General features: G+C 45.3%; 1 protein-coding gene across 1 annotated transcript in view; it reads right to left on the bottom strand.

The window, feature by feature from the left end:
* The window catches only part of LOC126293741 (uridine phosphorylase 1), a 424,249-nt gene extending 404,882 nt beyond the window's left edge, over nucleotides 1-19,367 (bottom strand). Inside the window, exon 1 of the mRNA XM_049987094.1 lies at nucleotides 19,067-19,367. Coding sequence (XP_049843051.1) covers nucleotides 19,067-19,122 — 56 coding nt within the window. The 5' untranslated portion in view covers nucleotides 19,123-19,367. The remainder of the gene's footprint in view (nucleotides 1-19,066) is intronic.
* Between the last annotated feature and the right edge of the window lie 1,166 nt (nucleotides 19,368-20,533).

Genomic DNA, 20,533 nt, shown 5'->3' with positions numbered 1-20,533 from the left:
CGATGACACGTTCGTAGTATGGACACACGAAGCAGAGGAATTGGATGCCTTCCTGGCACATTTAAACGGCATTAATCCGAAAATCCAGTTCACTATGGAGACGGAAAGGAATGGGCAATTGAACTTCCTGGATGTGTCTGTGATTAAACGACGGGACGGAACGTTGGGCCATAAGGTGTATAGAAAGGCCACACATACTGATCGTTATCTACACGAAGATTCAAACCACCACCCTAGACAAGAAAGAGGTGTAATGAAAACTTTGGTAGACAGGGCTCACAAACTTTGTGAACCTGTTTATTTAAAGGATGAGATTGAACATCTACGGTCAACTTTCGTGATGAATGGCTATTCTAGCAAGGATATAGATCGAGCACTTCGCTCTAGGCACAAAATCAGGAGTTACGACGAACAACAGTCGCCCAAGGGCAAAGTTTTTCTTCCGTTCGTTAGTAAGGTCACGCATCGCATTGGGAAAATTTTAGGCAAGTATGGAGTGGAAACTATTTTCAGACCCACCAGGAAAATTTAATTTGCCTACACCGGGGGTATATAACATTCCTTGTAGTTCTGGACAAGTTTACATCGGTACCACAAAGAGAAGTGTGAACACCCGTCTTGTTGAACATAAGAGGAATGGCCGCCTGGGTCTCATGGATAAATCGGCCGTAGCGGAACATGTTTACCAGGAAGGTGATCATGAAATAAAATTCAGCGAGACGAGCGTCATACCAAGAACCTCAAATTATTATGCACGCTTGTATAGAGAGGCTATCGAGATTGATAAACATCGTAATAATTTTAACAGGAAAGACGAAGGTGTTAAACTGGATAAAATTTGAATGTCAGCGTTGCACCGCAAGCGTGACGATCGATTACTTTCAATCGAGAATGTTGGCATTACCAGAGACAACATCATAGCGACGCCATGTGATCCACAGTGGAGCCCTCTGTACTGCCTATATAACCAGTGCTGCCTCGAGTTCTCGTAGCAGTTCGCCGCTTTACCTACGAGGATGTCTCCCGCAGTCGGAGACGAAACGTCAGGAGAGAGTTTTATACTTCGACCACGGCCTATCAGCCCGGAAGTTTTAAGTGAAGTCAATAACGGCCGTGAAAGCTTACATTGTATGAATGATAACAATGATTATGCCGACGACGACGGCGACGGCAGTGGTTGTGCACCGCTACATGCAGATGATGACGATGGTGTTTAATTTTGTGCCTCGATAGTTTTAAATTTAAATATGTTGTACGGTTCTTTACGTGGAACACACATAGCGTCTCCCTACTCTCTATCATATTTGAAATCGTATTAATTTTGGCAAATATGTTGTCATCTTAGATTCTGAACTCAATGTAGTTGACAACTTTTAGTCATCCGAAAGAAGAACACTAGATAACCTGGATATTTCGTACACATTGTGTACATTCAAACGAAATTTCGATTCATCACGCACGTAACTAGTGCTAGGCAATTAGAAAATCACGGTGTTGTGCCTCAAAATGCGACGTCATCTCTTGCTTATTGGTTTCCTTTAGCAAGCAGCACTCTCTTTCGAAACCGAAGGTCACGAAAGGCAACACTTGTCGTTCGTGAGTCGGCAAGGGCCGTTGCACTAATTGCTGCGCCTCGCACGAGCGGATCGCGCCGTATGAGGAAGAGACTCGCACAGTTGGCGGAGGGGGAAGAGGAAGTAGCCGCTGGCAGCTGCGTGATTTAAAGCTGCGGGGAGGAAGCTGGCCAGATAGCGCGTTGCCGACAGGGAAACAATAACAACACGCTCTCTCACCCACATCCCAATTTCTTTCTCGACAGACCAACGTGTCATTGCTGAATTGTAACACACCACCCGTCACTTATCTGCTTTTGGTGTGTGTTCACCCCAGCTAATTGACTAACAGATCAACAGAGAGTGCAAAACTGCCGCAATGTCGGATAACGGAAAGAAAGTAATACGGCCCTGTGACTCCTGATTGAACTGCGGTGGCAGTGTTGACATTAATTGATTCAGAAATTATCCCTTTTAATTAAAAAGGGGTGCACATTGATGTTATATTCAGCTATTGAACACCAGATGCAAAAGTTGAACATAAAATTAATTAAGAAAGCGACTTGGAATTTCAACTACTTGATTGAAAACAGATGCAGTCGATTAGCACAGATTTATTTTAACTCACGACCTTCAATCATCACATTACATGACTCTCCTAACAGGCAGTGGTAATAAATTGCGTTTGCGTGGAGTAAAGCGCGATAAATCAAAAGCAATTCCTATCGACAGACCCAGGTGTAATGCGAAGTGCGAGAAGAATTCTACAATACATAGCCCATGAACCCCTCAAGGAAACCTTGCCCACGTGATCCAACAAATTAATGAGTGGCCGGAGCGGGCGCAATATCACCGAATACAGCGTGGCGGCGCGGCGTCGCTGTGTGGACGTCGGCCGACCTCGTGGTGCTGCAAGGCAGCGCTCGTCTATTCACTCCTAGCTATCCTGCTTATTACGTAGCTGAACCGAAACTTCCTATCTCCAAGCTCAATCGTTCCATTTGCTAAGTCCTAAACTGCAGAGATGCTCACTCTTTCTCAGGCAAGCTGAGTAAAGAACGCCACGTCCGCACTCTAGGCAAGCTGGGAACGGAAGACCACTACGGAGACTTCTCACAGTCCGCTCTTCGCCTCGCTTTCCCCTCCAGCAAAATCACTTACGCCAATTCCAGCGCAAGTCGCGTTAATTTTGCGTTGCTTCCCAGCGCCGACCAATGCCTGCTCTGGGAAGTAAACAAATTCCCACAAAATTTCCCTTCCTCTCAAATTCTGCTATTTAGCTCCTCCTAGGCCAACCCATCAAGGTTAGCATCTGCATAAAACATATTTTCCGAAATTCCGACTCCCAGAAGAGTACTTCAAATTCCTCGGTCCTACGTTCCCATCGGAGGCTGGCGTATTTCATTCTGTTGCTCTTCACCTGATTTACTTCAGACTCTGCAGATTGTGAATTCAGCGTGAAGTTGCCATAGTCACGAACACGCATATTTTGACCTCTGTTGACCGCTCCACAGTAGCTTTGCGCGGCTTTCTCGCATGTTTCACAGAAAATGGGACGACAGACATTTATCAACAGGCGTACAAGTTCTCCGTTTGTTTCCCGGTACACCAGCATGGAGTTGTGTTCAACCACCCACTCACTGTCACTCATCTTAAGGTGGCTGGAGGTGGCGCCGCTTTACCGCTTTCTCAGAACTTGAGCTGCCCTAAGCCACCTATTGTCACTTCCCTTCGCCGTTCCCCAGCCGGCCACGGTCAACTCTAAACGCTTCCCTGGGGTAAACTAGCGTCCAGTAAATCGACTCGTTTCCACAAAGTTTCATGTCGTGCGACTTACTTTAAAACCATCACCCGACATTAGTTATTCCAATACGTCCATACTATACCCTCTACATGATGCATTGTGCCTTGTCAGTCATTTTTGTTCAGCCCTACTGTTCGCTCAACGTGAGTTAGGTGATCTTGAATGACTTCATGTAAGGGCCATAGTTCTTGCCATCTCACAGAATTAATTGAACAGCTCTGAAAAAGTTGGGGTTTATTTTTAAAAAATAGACTGTGTGATCAAAAGTATCCGGTCGCCTGGCTGAAAACGACTTACAAGTTCCTGGTTGCCTCCACCGGCAATGGTGGAATTCAGAATGGTGTTGGCGCACCCTTAGCCTTGATGACAGCTTCCACTCTCTCAGGCAAACGTTCAACCAGGTGCTGCAAGGTTTCTTGGGGAATGGCAGCCCATTCTTCACGGAGTGCTGCACTGAGGAGAGGTATCGATGTCGGTCGGTGAGGCCCGGCACGAAGTTGGCGTTCCGAAACATCCCAAAGGTGTTCTGTAGGATTCAGGTCAGGACTCTGTGCAGGCCAGTCCATTACAGGTACGTTATTGTCGTGTAACCACTCCGCCACAGGCCGCTCATTATGAACAGGTGCTCGATCGAGTTGATGAAAGATGCAGTCGCCATCCCCGTATTGCTCTTCAACATTGGGAAGTAAGACGATGCTTAAAACATCAATGTAGGCCTGTGCTGTGGTAGTGCCACGTAAAAGAAGGGGTGTACGGCCCCTCCATGAAAAACCGAAAATTAACCCTGGGTTGGGTATGGGTCGGCGGATGGGGTAAGTGGACTGCTGGAGCCTGTTGCGGGGTTGTGAACCACTGACACTGAGGGCTACGGCGGGGACGAAGCCTCTCCGTCGTTTCTAGGTCCCCAGTTCCATACAATACAATACACTACATGCATACTACGTAATTCACAATTAAGTGCCTGGCAAAGGGTTCATCGAACCACCTTGACAATAATTCCTTATTGTTCCAATCTCGAACAGTTTATTATCTCGAATAGTTTATTACACTCCTGGAAACTGAAATAAGAACACCGTGAATTCATTGTCCCAGGAAGGGGAAACTTTATTGACACATTCCTGGGGTCAGATACATCACATGATCACACTGACAGAACCACAGGCACATAGACACAGGCAACAGAGCATGCACAATGTCGGCACTAGTACAGTGTATATCCACCTTTCGCAGCAATGCAGGCTGCTATTCTCCCATGGAGGCGATCGTAGAGATGCTGCATGTAGTCCTGTGGAACGGCTTGCCATGCCATTTCCACCTGGCGCCTCAGTTGGACCAGCGTTTGTGCTGGACGTGCAGACCGCGTGAGACGACGCTTCATCCAGTCCCAAACATGCTCAATGGGGGACAGATCCGGAGATCTTGCTGGCCAGGGTAGTTGACTTACACCTTCTAGAGCACGTTGGGTGGCACGGGATACATGCGGACGTGCATTGTCCTGTTGGAACAGCAAGTTCCCTTGCCGGTCTAGGAATGGTAGAACGATGGGTTCGATGACGGTTTGGATGTACGGTGCACTATTCAGTGTCCCCTCGACAATCACCAGAGGTGTACAGCCAGTGTAGGAGATCGCTCCCCACACCATGATGCCGGGTGTTGGCCCTGTGTGCCTCGGTCGTATGCAGTCCTGATTGTGGCGCTCACCTGTACGGCGCCAAACACGCATACGATCATCATTGGCACCAAGGCAGAAGCGACTCTCATCGCTGAAGACGACACGTCTCCATACGTCCCTCCATTCACGCCTGTCGCGACACCACTGGAGGCGGGCTGCACGATGTTGGGGCGTGAGCGGAAGACGGCCTAACGGTGTGCGGGACGGTAGCCCAGCTTCATGGAGACGGTTGCGAATGGTCCTCGCCGATACCCCAGGAGCAACAGTGAACCTAATTTGCTGGGAAGTGGCGGTGCGGTCCCCCACGGCACTGCGTAGGATCCTACGGTCTTAGCGTGCATCCGTGTGTCGCTGCGGTCCGGTCCCAGGTCGACGGGCACGTGCACCTTCCGCCGACCACTGGCGACAACATCGATGTACTGTGGAGACCTCACGCACCACGTGTTGAGCAATTCGGCGGTACGTCCACCCGGCCTCCCGCATGCCCACTATACGCCCTCGCTCAAAGTCCGTCAACTGCACATACGGTTCACGTCCACGCTGTCGCGGCATGCTACCAGTGTTAAAGACTGCGATGGAGCTCCGTATGCCACGGCAAACTGGCTGACACTGACGGCGGCGGTGCACAAATGCTGCGCAGCTAGCGCCATTCGACGGCCAACATCGCGGTTCCTGGTGTGTCCGCTGTGCTGTGCGTGTGATCATTGCTTGTACAGCCCTCTCGCAGTGTCCGGAGCAAGTATGGTGGGTCTGACACACCGGTGTCAATGTGTTCTTTTTTCCATTTCCTGGAGTGTATTTGTACTGGTTGATGAGTACTTCATCTGAGGCTGAAAGATAGTGTCCTTCAGAGTCTAACAGTCTCAGGAAAAGGCAAGTAGGAGGGCAAATGAGTACAGCCATGAAGAAATTAACATTTCAGTTGCATGAACTAGAAGAAGACTGTAAGTTAAAGTGTTTTCCGTGCGAGCTCTGATTTCCCTATGTAGGTCGCCGTCGCATTCGGACAAAGTTGGCGGTTGAAATTTCCTGAGGAGATTCCCTCGCAACGAAAAACGCCTTTCTTTTAATGATGCCTAGCCCAAATCCTGTATCATGTCAGTGACAATCTCTCCCCTGTTTTCGATAATAGAAAACATGCTGCTCATTTGTTAACTTTCTCGATGTACTCCGCCAATCTTATCTGGTAAGGATCCCACATCGCCCAGCAGTACTCGAACAGACAGTGGACAAGCATAGTGTAGGCAATCTCTTTAGTAATACCTTACATTTTCTAAGTGTCCTGGCAATAAAACGCAGTATTTGGTTTGCCTTCCCCACAACATTTTCTGTGTGTTCTTTCCAATTTAAGTTGTTCGTAATTGTAATTCCTAGGTATTTAGTTGAATTTGCGGCCTTTAGATTTGACTGATTTATCGTGTAACCGAAGTTTAACTGATTCCTTGTAGCACTCATGTGAATGGCCTCACACTTTTTATTACTTTCTTTCAATTGACAATTTTCACACCATACTATCTTTTCTAACTCCTTTTGCAAATTTGTTTTGATCTTCTGATGACTTTACAAGACGATAAACGGCAGCATTGTCTACAAACAACCTAAGACGGCTGCTCAGATTGTCTCGTAAATCGTTTATATACGTAAGATACAGCAGAGAGCGTATGACACTACCTCGTGGAACGGCATAAATGACTTCTGTTTTATTCGGTGCCTTTCCGTCAATTAGTACGAACTGACAGGAAATCACGAATCCGGTCACACAAGTGAAATGATATTTAATAAACACGCAATTTTACTACAAGCCGCTTGTGTGGCACAGTGTCAAAAGCCTTCTGGAAATCTAGAATTACAGAACAAGCTGCTCTTCTTTGGACTTTTTCGATGTCCTCCTCCAGTGCAGTCTTGTAAGGATCCCATTGAGCATAGCGGGCTAGTGTAGGCACTCTCTCTAGTAGACCTGCCGCGTCTTCTAAGTGTTCTGCCACTAAATCGCAGTCTTTCGTTCACTTTCTTCACATTATTAACTATATGATCGTTCCACTTTAAGTTATTTGTAATTGTAATCCCAGGCGTTTAGTTGATCTGAAAGCCTTTAGATGTGTATGATTTGTCATGTAACCGAAATTCAGCGGATTCGTTTTAGTGCTTTTGTGGATGATCTCGCATTGCAATGGAATGCGACTTTTCAGTCCATGAGATAGCTAAAAAATTTTCCAATTGGTCTGAATCTTCTGCTGACTTTAAGAGGCAGCGAATGACAGCATCATCTGCAAACAATGTAAGAGAGTTGCTCAGATTGTCTCGTAAATCTTTTATGCAGATTAGACACAACAGAGGGCCTGCAACAGCTCTTTCGGGGACGCCAGAAATCACTTCCGTTTTACTGGACGACTTTCCGTCAGTTACTTCGAAGTGTGACTTCTTTGACAGGAAATCCAGTCGCCCAACTGAAGCGATACTCAGTAGGCACGCAATTTGACAAGAATTCGCTTCTGTGGAAGGGTATCGACAGCTTTATGGAAAAACAAAAACATGGAATCGATTTGAGATCCCCTCCAGTCACTACTTTTTGCGAATAATGAGCTAGTTGTATTTCGTAAGATCGATATTTTCTGAATCCGTGCTGACTGCTTGTGAAGACATCGTTTTGTTCGAGTTTCTTCGAAGTAATTGACAATCACAGTATGTTCCAAAATCCTACTGCAAATCGACGTTAGTGATATAGGCCTATAATTCACTGGATTACTATTATTTGCTTTCTTGCGTGTTGATGTAACGTGTGCAGCTTTTTTGTCCTTTTCTGTATGGATCATTGGTCGAGCAAGAGGTTGTATATGATTGCTAAGTATGGGGCTATTTTGTCAGCGTACTCTGAAAGGGACATACTTTCGTATGCGCTTTCGAAAACAGATTTAGTGCACTTTAGAAGAACCCTTTAAAAAATCTATTTCCACTGTATTTTTGGGCACTAATGTAACTATATCCTGGCTACACACTGGAAGACATATTGTCCGTACAGTAATTTCCTCTGTGGTAACCAGATGGGAGACAGACAACAGATTCCGTCAACGTGTGCTCAAAACGCAGCACGTGATAAGGTAGCAGGCGCTTATCACAACGGCTGGACAGATATACGGCTGTGCCGGGACCTTGTAGCAGATTCGTGGATATCTTACAGGCATTAGAGTGGCACGTGTCACATCGTTGAGGTGTTAAGCGACTGCCTGTTACGGAAGCTGGACCAAGTAACCTTTCTACGGCTCTGTACCTTGGTCGGTAAAAGCGGAACCATTGCAGGATCACTTTGTCGTCTGTCTGCCTGACAGAACAATTTTGGTCAGGAACGGTTGGACATATCAAGTTGAAATATATGTCACATAATAAGGTGCACGGCACCCTTTGCGGAATAAAAAATTTAAGAATGTAAGACAACCGGCGGTATCTTTTAATGTCATTATGTCACATATTCTGACACAAACTCACACACCAAAACCTATAGTGCCCTCCCCGTTGACACATGAAATTTGACAGGAAACAACGTTTTACAGTACAAGTAAAGGAAAAAATCAAATTGTTAATATGTAGCTACATCACACGGAAAAATATTTCTTTTGTCCTCTGTTAGAATATTGCTGCGCGGTGTGGGATCCTTACCAGGTGGGATTGACGGAGGACATCGAAAGGGTGCAAAAAAGGGCAGCTCGTTTTGTATTATCACGTAATAGGGGAGAGAGTGTGGCAGATATGATACGCGAGTTGGGATGGAAGTCATTAAAGCAAAGACTTTTTCGTCGTGGCGAGATCTATTTACGAAATTTCAGTCACCAACTTTCTCTTCCGAATGCGAAAATATTTTGTTGATCTCAACCTACATAGCTAGGAATGATCATCAAAATAAAATAAGAGAAATCAGAGTTCGAACAGAAAGGTTTAGGTGTTCGTTTTTCCCGCGCGCTGTTCGGGAGTGGAATGGTAGAGAGTATGATTGTGGTTCGATGAACCCTCTGCCAATCACTTAAATGTGAATTGCAGAGTAATCTTGTAGATGTAGATGTTATCCGACCGTCCGTGAGTCTTCGTTTAAGGAGGTCTTTTTCTCAGCAATGGGTGACGAATTTCGAAACTGTCATATACTGACATGTACAGTCGCTTTGTGGGAAAAAAAACTGAAACCTGTAAGTCAATCCAGCCCGAAGATACTGATATTTATGTCACATTGTTTGATATGTCGGCTGTTTCGACATCGATAACAGGCAGAAATCGTCGAAATTGTCGATTTCGCGGGATGGGGGATCATCTGTTTAGTACTTCGAACGGTACCCTTGGTGCGCAAGTCCTACTCGCAAACATCCCAGTTTTTTCCCCTTCATGCTGTTTCAAATGGCTCTGAGCACTATGGGACTTAACTGCTGAGGTCAACAGTCCCCTAGAACTAAGAACTACTTAAACCTAACTAACCTAAGGGCATCACACACATCCATGCCCGAGGCACGATTCGAACCTGCGACCGTAGCGGTCACGCGGTTCCAGACTGTAGCGCCTAGAACCGCTCGGCCACCCCGGCCGGCCATGCTGTTTCACTGCCTTCGTCACACAGCGACGATAATGGGGTATCAGCAAGAGTGTTTATCGTGTCCGGATACGCCGATATCCAGGCGAACAGCTGTCAGATACTGACCGGTGCGGATGGAGGGGGGGGGGGGGGGGGGGGGGGGGAATTACGCTATGGGGGACATTCACTTGGGTTTACTACCTGAGATGGTAATCGGCATCATTGCAACTGTCGACTGCATGAAAATTATTACATACGAACTGCATTCCTTCATGCTTGAGGTCTTCCCTGACAGCAAGCGTACCTTCCAGCAGGATAACTCTCCATGTCCCAAGGCCAGAATCGTGATAACACTGGTTAGAGAGACGTGACAGCTAACTCACGTTGTTGTCTTGACCACCAAATTGGCCTGGTCTGTACCCTATGGAAGACATCCCAGACTCCATCGTGCGCCAGTTCCGCATTCACAAAGCAGGCTATTGAGTGAACTGTGCTTAGATATCTGAGCCACATACTGCTACTATTTATTTGTTGAATCCAAACTACTCATAACAGCTGCTGTATTGCCTTCCAACGAGATATTAAGTAGATAACCAAAATGTTTTTTGCTCGCCACTGTATTTGGAAGTAATAATGCGTAGAATGTGGAAGTCTGGATTGTAGCTAAAGCATCTACATCTACATCCATACTCCGCAAGCCAACTGACGGTGTGTGGCGGAGGGTACCTCGAGTACTTCTATCGGTTCTCCCTTCTATTCCAGTCTCGTATTGTTCGTGGAAAGAAGGAGTGTCGGTATGCCTCCGTGTAGGCTCTAATCTCTCTGATTTTATCCTCATGGGCTCTTCGCGAGATATACGTACGAGGGAGCAATATACTACTTGACTCCTCGGTTAAGGTATGTTCTCCAAAACTTTAACAAAAGCCTGTACCGAGCTACTGAGCGTCTCTCCTGCAGAGCCTTCCATTGGAGTTTATCTATCATCTCCGTAACGCTTTCGCGATTACTAGATGATCCTGTAAGGAAGCACGCTGCTCTCCGTTGGATCTTCTCTCTCTCTTCTATCAACCCTATGTGGTACGGATCCCACACTGCTGAGCAGTATTCAAGCAGTGGGCGAACAAGCGTACTGTAACCTACTTCCTTTATTTTCGAATTGAATTTCCTTAGGGTTCTTCCAATAAATCTCAGTCTGGCATCTCCTTTACCGACGATCAACTTTATATGAACATTCCATTTTAAATCACTCCTAAAGCGTACTCCCAGATAATTTATGGAATTAACTGCTTCTACATCCGCACTACTTGGAAGCAACAATGCATAAAATGTGGAAGGTTGGATTGTAGCTAAAGCATCTACATCCATACTGCTTGGAAGCAACAATGCGTAGAATGTGGAAGGTCGGATTGTAGCTAAAGCATCTACATCCATACTGCTTGGAAGCAACAATGTGTAGAATGTGGAAAGTTGGATTGTAGCTAAAGCATCTACAACCATACTGCTTGGAAGCAACAACGTGTAGAATGTGGAACGTTGGACTGTAGCTAAAGCATCTACATCCATACTGCTTGGAAGCAACAACGCATAGAATGTGGAACGTTGGATTGTAGCTAAAGCAGCTACATCCATACTGCTTGGAAGCAACAAAGCGTAGAATGTGGAAGGTTGGACTGTAGCTAAAGCATCTACATCCATTCTGCTTGGAAGCAACAATGTGTAGAATGTGGAAGGTTGGATTGTAGCTAAAGCAGCTACATCCATACTGCTTGGAAGCAACAAAGCGTAGAATGTGGAAGGTTGGACTGTAGCTAAAGCAGCTACATCCATACTGCTTGGAAGCAACAAAGCGTAGAATGTGGAAGGTTGGACTGTAGGTAAAGCATCTACATCCATACTGCTTGGAAGCAACAAAGCGTAGAATGTGGAAGGTTGGATTGTAGCTAAAGCATCTACATCCATACTGCTTGGAAGCAACAAAGAGTAGAATGTGGAAGGTTGGATTGTAGCTAAAGCATCTACATCCATACTGCTTGGAAGCAACAATGCGTAGAATGTGGAAGGTTGGATTGTAGCTAAAGCATCTACATCCATACTGCTTGGAAGCAACAAAGTGTAGAATGTGGGTTGGATTTTAGCTACAGCATCTACATCCACACTGCGCACGCCACCTGACGCTGTGTGGCTGAGCCTACTTCTGGTACCACTATGTGATCTACAACTACACACATTCTATCAAACGCACCATACGGTCCATGGCGGAGGGTACCACGCACCTCTACTAGTCATTTTCTTTTGTGTTCCACGCACAAAGAGAGCGAGGGAAAAGCGACTGCCCCAATTTTTCGCATCTTATTTCGTGGTCGGCAGTAGGATCGTTCTGCAGTCAGGTTCCGGTTCTCTCAGATTTTCCCAGTTGTGTTATGCGTAAAGAACGCCGCCTTCCCTACACCAATTGCCATTTAAGTTCTGAAACATGACTGTACTACTCGCGTGTCCTTCGAACCTATCGGACGTACCAGTCACAGCCCGCCTCTTAATCGCTTCAGTTTCTTCCCAAACTCTCGAATAATACTCAAGAATGGGTCGCACTAGTGTCCCATATGTTGTCTCCTATACAAATGAGCTACACTTTCCCAAAATTCTCCCAATAAACACAAGTGGAGACTTCACCTTCCCTACAAGCAACCTGACGTGCTCATTCTATTTCAGATCGCTTTACAACGTTACGCCTGGATATTTAATCGATGTGACTGGCTCAAACAGCACACCACTACCGCTGTACTGCAACGTTACAGGGTTGTATTTCCTACTCATTCGCATAACTTACACTTTTCTTCATTTAGAACATCGCTCAAGAACGACGATTTCTCGTACACGGCAGTGTCGTCAGTCAACAACGGTAAATTGCTGCTGACTCTGACCGCCAGACAATTTATGTATTCAAAGAACATCAGCGCTCCTGTCACTCTGGGAAGAACGGCTGTCGACAAACCACTGTATTAGCTTTAATTTCTCAAATTTTCCCGTAGTGATCATTTTGCGAGGTGTATGTGCGATTAAGTAGTATGTTGCACGACACTTCCCGGAAAGTACTCTCCCGAAATTTGAATAGCAAATCTGTCCGTGATGCACAACACGCGTCTTGAAATGTCCGCCACCGGAATTCGCCGAGCATCCCTGTAACGTTCTCTCGCTGACTAAACGATGCCGTGACGAAACGCACAGGTCTTCTATCAGTCCCCTCTGGTGAGCCACTTTTATGGTGGACAAATTGCATTTTCTTAAGATTCTTCGTACGAACCCCAGTTTGGTATCTGCTTTTCCTTCAGTTTTGTGTGATCATTCCAGTTAAGGTCGATCCTAATAGATACTCCTAGGCATTTTTTTATAGATACTGTTCCCAGTGGTTTGTCGTCAAAAGTGCAATTGTACAGTAGTGGATTTCTTTTCCTTTGTGCACGTGTTATGTTGCATTTATTTACGTTTAGCGACAAATGCATCAGCCTGCACCATTCATCAATCCTCTGTAGATCCTTCCGCAAATCGTAACTGTCTTCTGGCTTTGCTACTTCGTTGTAAACAACCGCATCATCTGCGAACATCCTTAAGCACCGTCCGACGCTTTTTACTAGATCACTTACATGCACTGTACACAGAAACGGTCCTCCACACTCCTGGGAATTAATTGTAAATCTGTCGATTTTGTTCCATTAAGAGTGCATCTTGGATTCTGTATGCAAGGAAATCTTGTATCTAGCCCCACGTACACTACGTGATCAATAGTATCCGGACACCCCCAAAAACATAAGCTTTTCATATTAGGTGCATTGTGCTGCCACCTACTGCCAGGTACTCCATATCAGCGACCTCAGCACTCATTAGACATCGTGAGAGAGCAGAATGGGGCGCTCCGCGGAAATCACAAACTTCGAAAGTGGTCAGGTGATTGGGTGTCACTTGTCATATTTCTGTACACGAGATTCCCACACTCATAAACATCCCTAGCTCCACTGTTTCCGATGTGATACTGAAGTGGAAACGTGAAGGGACACGTAGAGCACAAAAGCGTACAGGCCGACCTCGTATGTCGACTGACGGAGACAGCTGACACGTGAAGAGGGTCGTAACGTGCAATAGGCGGACATCTATCCAGACCATCACACAGGAATTCCAAACTGCATCAGCATTCACTGCAAGTACTATGACAGTTAGGCGGGAGGTGGGAAAACTTGGATTTCATGGCCGAGCGGCTGCTCATAAGCCACACACCATGCCGGTAAATGCCAAACAACGCCTCACTTGTTGTAAGGAGCGTAAACATTGGATGATTGAACAGTGGAAAAATGTTGTGTGGAGTGACGAATCACGGTACACAATTTGGCGATCCGATGGCAGGGTGTGGGTGTGGCGAATGCCCGGTGAACGTCATCTGCCAGCGTGTAGTGCCAACAGTTAAATTCGGAGGCGGTGGTGTTATGGTGTGGTCGTGTTTTTCATGCAGGAGGCTTGCACCCCTCGTTGTTTTGCGTGGCACTATCACAGCGCAAGACTACATTGATGTTTCAAGCGCTTTCGCTCTTGAAGAGCAATTCGGGGTGGCGACTGCATCTTTCAACACGATCGAGCACCTGTTCATAATGCACGGCCTGTGGGTAAGTTGTTACACGATAACAACATCCCTGTAACGGACTGGCCTGCACAGAGTCCTGGCCTGAATCCTACGAAACACCTTTGGGTTGTTTTGGAACGCCTTTTGGTTCAAATGGTTAAAATGGCTCTGAGCACTATGGGACTTAACTTCTGATGTCATCAGTCCACTTGAACTTAAAACTACTTAAACCTAACGAACCTAAGGGCATCACACACATCCATACCCGAGGCAGGATCCAACCTGCCACCGTAGCGGTCGGGCGGTTCCAGGCTGTAGCGCCTAGAACAGCTCGGTCACTTCGGCCGGTTAACGCCTTTTACCAGAGTTTCGTTCATTAATTTCAGGTTCCATGGACCACCTGGACAATAAATGGTAATGCAGAATGCTGCAGTTGTGATTTAACATTCGCATCTCAGATTAATTTGTTAATGTGGCTACATGCTGAACTTTTAAGTTTTTTTTTAATATACAGGTCTGAGTTAGTAACTCCTATCCACTATCTTTCACACGTGATAATAACTGAAATTCTTGTACTGAATAGAAGGAGTTCTTACAGAGAAACTTTCTAAATTTCTTTTCAAATTTTCCCTTTCTCTCTGTCGGATATTTTACGTAACTATTCTTCTTCTTGTTATTCTTCATGTACTGACTCGTTCCATGAGACTTGCTCGTGAATATGGTCCTGTGGAATATGGAATGTAAAATAAAATGGAATCGGTGGTCAGAAATTTTCGTTACAGTATTGTGCACCCTTTTTGTGGTAAAACAGCCTTAATGTAGAGCCATGAATATAACTTTTTCTTCTCGTATAATTATGTAGAGTTCGACTGCGTGCACGCAGTTGATAACCTTTCGCTTGTATGACGCAGCCCTGGTGAGCGCTGCCCCGTAGAGTGCGTTGGTCTGTGACACACTGGCCCCGCACTTGGCCTCATGGTCTGCGCTGCGATAAGCTACAGCCCTCGTTCACCTTTGGTGTTTCTGGAGGGGACGCTAACCAGCGCTCGGTAGGTGCAGAATGTTGTCAGACACGTTCTTTTGCGACAGCAACGTGATGGTATGTTCCAGCTGGACAATGCTCGTCCACACACTGCCCCTGAAACTCAGCTTGCAGAAACTTCCCTGGCCATCAAGATCTGCAGACTTGTCCCCAGTTGGGCAGGTGTCGGATACGACGGGAGGAGAAGTGAGTCGCCCGACACGTCAGCCAACAAGACTTACAGAACTGCGTGGACAGGTCGAAGAGGCGTAGCGTAGCGTATCCCAGGAGAGTGTTCATCTGTACGATCGACGGGATACCTGCATTGCTGCCCATGAAAGCTGTACCGGCCGGCCGCTGTGGCCGAGCGGTTCTAGAAGCTTCAGTCCGGAACCGCGCTGCTGCTACGGTCGCAGGTTCGAATCCTGCCTCGGGCATGGATGTGTGTGATGTTCTTAGGTTAGTTAGGTTTAAGTAGTTCTAAGTTCTAGGGGACTGATGACCACAGATGTTAAGTCCCATAGAGCCATTTGAACCATTTGACGCTGTACCACATGCGAACATGGGTGTTTCAGCTTTTGTCAATTCCTGGTACCTCGTAACCGCTTGTGCTATTGAACTGTAATCAGTTCACATACTCCATATGAGCTGTTGCTACAATAAAGCTCGAGTTCATTGAAAAGCTCTAGAGGTGGGCATTAATTTTTTTCCCGATAGTGTATATTAGATATTCTCAGACTACATTGGTTGAGCTATTAAGTACAACTTTCTGCATTCTCCGGTCGCGCACGGAGCGCGAGAAGAATGATTATTTAAATGCCTCTGTTAATCTAACCTTGCCTTTGTGGTCACTGAAACATTCAAGGTTGAAGAATGTTTCTAGATTCTGCATTTAGTTCTAGTTCTCGAGGATTTGTACATAGGCTTTCGTGAGAAAATTCACCATCTTCAACGTGTGTGCTATACTTTCCCGTGAGTCGAAGCTGTGACAACCTGTGCTGTCCTCCTTTGTACGTATTCAGAGTTCCTTGTTACACCTATTTGGTACGGGGTCCACACTCATGAGAGCAAGATCATAAGACGGCACGTTCGAGTGAAGTGTTAGCGACATGGGTTGCAGACCAACCGCATTTTTCCAGCAGAGAGGCGTGCAGCCTGTTTTACCTGCGGTTGAGCCTAGCTGAGTGTTCCATTTCGTATCCCTACAGACCTCCTTACACGCAGGTATTTGTGAGTCGACCGAAACCAGGCTGTGACTCACTGGTGTCTTAGTCTCAGGACCAAATCGCCAACCTTTGCACTACTTCTCACACGGTGCTCCTGATGATAAAACCTTGTTGCAAAATGTTAACTGATCAAATAAATGATAAAAACTCTGAGGAATGTCACAGAGCACTGTGTGCAATTCTTACCTAGATCCGACTGGATATTTGGGCAGCTGTTCTCAGCTAGTACGTTTCTATAGACTAGGTTAGCGTCCGCTGCTTCACTTGCGTAGATGTGTGGTCTGTGCATACCTTTTTTGTTTTTCTTTAATCAAATTAGTATGTTGTTATCCCTGTTGCTCGTGTGCACTGTGAAAGAGTTAGTGATCCTTTACGCGGATTTGCACAATTAAAACGTTACAATGGATTTAATTTACTTTCATACAGCGAGTTAAAAGAGACAAACTGGATAAGTGCTTCCGTAATTAATAGAACCAGTCTTCCAGCTGGTACTGAATTCTCTCATCTCAAACGGATATTCCTGTACATGGAATAGCATTTAAATATGTCACCCGTTTTGTCATCAGTAATAATTAGTTTCCGTATTATTCAACAATAATTATTTTGGAGCTATATATACATACATCAATCCTTGTTACATAGATAATGAATACGACATTTCGTAATGATGTGGAACGTGTCACTTTAACATAAGTTTTCTTTACGCAAAATAATTAATTTTCTTGACTTTACAGTTACTACTTTAGATGTTAGACGTACTGAAAAATCAGCGTATTAAAGATCCGTTTCTTTTTCTAAGCACTTCCTAAAAAAGCCGATTTGTCGCGGTGACTGTTGAACAGATTCCTTTGATTCAATTTACAAATTGCATCTTCTAAATTTTTCACACTAATTAAGCGCATAGAACTTCCTCTTTTCCGAACGCACTTCTGACCAAAAAGCGATTCTGCTTTCATAACTCTGTTTATCGTTTATTTCACTCCCTTACGGGTTGAATTTGCAAAAAACTCTGAAACATGTATTTTTTAAATTTATAAACGAGAAGTCAAATACCAGTTTTTATAGACGTAGTTTTTCTCCAAAGACACTGAAACACGTATTTTCTTTTCTGGCCAAAAAACCAAATACCATTTTCCATAGTTCGAACTTCAAAATTGCCTCAATAGCAACATATTTTCGAAAAATCTTTATCCCCTATTTCACCCCCTTACTGGTGGAATTTCGAAAAATCTTACAAAACAAGTTCAATACCCTTCCGAAATCTTAAGTTTCTTCCCTCAGCAGTTTGGGGTGGGCGATGATGAGAGACTGAATCAGTCAAAACATGTCATTTGGTATATAGAGATAAATATCATTTGGAAAAAGTCTGTTGTTAGTAATTAATATTGACTGCCATGTGATTAATAAGAACAACGGCGACAACACACTCCCTTAGGACACGACTAAAGTGTCTTCCATTTCTGTCAACGATTCTCCATACGAGAAAATATGCTGCATCACCCATACCAAGAAATCCTCAATCGGGTAACAAATCTCGTCCGCAATCCCATTTAGTCGTACTTTGTTAACAAACATCTGTGTGTTACGGAACAAAACACAATAATTGCCAAATCCATCGAAAAATGTCAACCAACTTAGTACATATACAGCTTACTGTCTAGGAAAAAGAATGCATGCCGAGTCTATAGTTTTGCGGCTACGTTTCTTGGTAAATCACGGCATTTAATTCGTGGGAGTGGGTGTGGCAGTAGGGAGCGTGAAAAGCAAAGAATAAGTCTGGAACGCTTCCAACAATTTCAGCCGAACATGGTATGCTTATGACTTACTACATAGAAAAGAAGCGTCAAGTACTCTTTTTGGAAACGTGTGGATAAAGTCAGCTTGCTTTTAGACTATAAGCAGATGTAATTCCTTTTTGAAATCAATAACCAAGCGATGTGGAGCAGTGGTAAGTCACTGGCTCCGCGGTTCGAATTCTCGCGCAGTCAATTATTTTTAGGTTTTTCAAGGTTTCACTAAAATTTGTAAGGCGAGTGCTGGAATGATTGCTTTCAAAGGGACCGATTTCTCTCCGCTATCCGAACTTCTGACTCAACTCTAATGACTTCGTCGTCTACGCGATGTTAACTTCAATCGCTCTTCCTGTCTAACAGCGAGGTTGGGTGAAACGGCTGAACAACCACGGAACTCAGCTATTAATCAACAGAATGTGACACACAATCCATAAAACGTTGGTTGCTTGAAAGTGCAAGTAGAGTAATTTACAAAAAAAAGACGTTCAGCCGGTTTTAAGTTAGAGTTACAGATGTCCGCCACTTCAAAATGCGGGCACGTATTTACACACACACACACACACACACACACACACACACACAAAGTGTAAGCCCCGCCCACCTCACAGGAGCAACGATATCCTTCTTTTCTTTCTCATACTTCGGAATCCGAATTCACACGATCCACTGCGAGATATCAATATTCCTGATTCCTCTTTGGACGAAGGCTGAGTAATTTCCGCTTGTTTCTGCTGGGTCGATACCGTCGTTTCCATGGGGGCGGGAGCGCCGAAACGCTCTGCGATCTGAAAGCAAAGGCGGCAAACAAAACAGGTACGGCCAGGGGCAGTACTTACTCGTCCACTTCCTCCTCGTCGGACGACATGATGATCAGCTTCTCCGGCTTCGACATGGCTGAGAATCGGCGGAAAAGGTGTCAAACGGGGAAAGGTGACGGAAATTCCGTGTGCAGACGGGATGCGCGCTGTCGAGGCGACGGGGTAACTGGTGTAGACGCGACGCGGTCTCCTAGAGCAGGGACGGGCGCATCCTGTCGCGCTTGGGAACAGACGGGGGTGTGTGCGCCTGCAGCACCGCGCACCGACGGAAATAGGGAGCGGGCGGTCAGCTTCTTCCACCTGCGCCCGGTCGCCACTGATCCGTCAGCGCAGCGCGGAGCCGGCCGAGCGCACGTAGTTCTGGCGTCTGCTGCGAGGGGCGCTAGCGCGAGGCTCCGCTGTGCGCGCTTCTTGCTGTGGCAGCAACGAGCGCTGCAGTCGCGGTCGTAATTTTTGCGACTGTCGATCATTCGGCCTCGTCGCTGTGTTCTTGAAGTCGATCCAGAGGAGTATCGAGGAAAGAAAGAGACGCTGCAGCCATTATCTCCCCGCATACGCTGTCCCAAGAAGCGTATCGCCTCTTCCCAAAGAAAGACATCGTGCTCTGTAATATTTGTTTACATGCTGTTATTTCACAATTTTTTGTATAGTGTTGTCGTTTAACAGTGTTTTATTTTTCTTTAAGTTGGTGTTTCCAACATGTTTATTTTATCTGCTGTCATGATCTATTTAAAAAAAAATAAAGATTCGTACTGCGAGGGTTGCGTACTAATTTAATTATTGATATAGACAGTTCATCCATTCCAGGAATCGAAATTCTTTACTATTTATGCCTGTTATCAGTACTGATGCTGACAAGACTGTAAAGAATGTTTTTATTTCATGTTCGAAATAGGACAACAAATGACGGAATATTTTTTTTAGTATGATATAATTACAAATTAACAATTTACTGATTATATTGCAACAAATGAGCCCTCGGTCGCAAATATTAAGTAAATAATTGACCTGGTTTCGACGCTACTATGAGCGTCGTCTTCAGAATTAGACTAAAACATTATGTATATAGTACATTAATAAAATTAAAGTTTGTGCTGACTCGAAAAGATGCAGTACTTACGAGTGACATGTTAAAAAAGATCTCAGTCGGAAAGGCGACGTCATGAACAGTTGTCAGATGGCGAGACGCTACGGGCTGCTCGTTCTGTGGCGAAGCGGTTCTAGGCGCTACAGTCTGCAACCGTGCGACCGCAACAGTCGCAGGTTGGAAGCCTGCCTCGGGCATGGATGTGTGTGATGTAGTTAGTTTAGTTAGGTTAAGTAGTTTAAAGTTCTAGGGAACTGATGACCTGAGAAGTCCCATAGTGCACAGAGTCTTTTTTTCTTGTTTTTAGTACAGTTAGTCTAATTCTGAAGATGACGCTCATAGTAACGTCGAAACCAGGTCAATTTTTTACTTAATATTTGTGACCGAGGGCTTATTTG

Source organism: Schistocerca gregaria, chromosome 10, assembly GCF_023897955.1.
Source record: "Schistocerca gregaria isolate iqSchGreg1 chromosome 10, iqSchGreg1.2, whole genome shotgun sequence".
Lineage (NCBI taxonomy): Eukaryota > Metazoa > Arthropoda > Insecta > Orthoptera > Acrididae > Schistocerca > Schistocerca gregaria.
The sequence above is the reverse complement of the archived record's forward strand: the minus strand, read 5'-3'. Positions and strand labels throughout refer to the sequence as shown.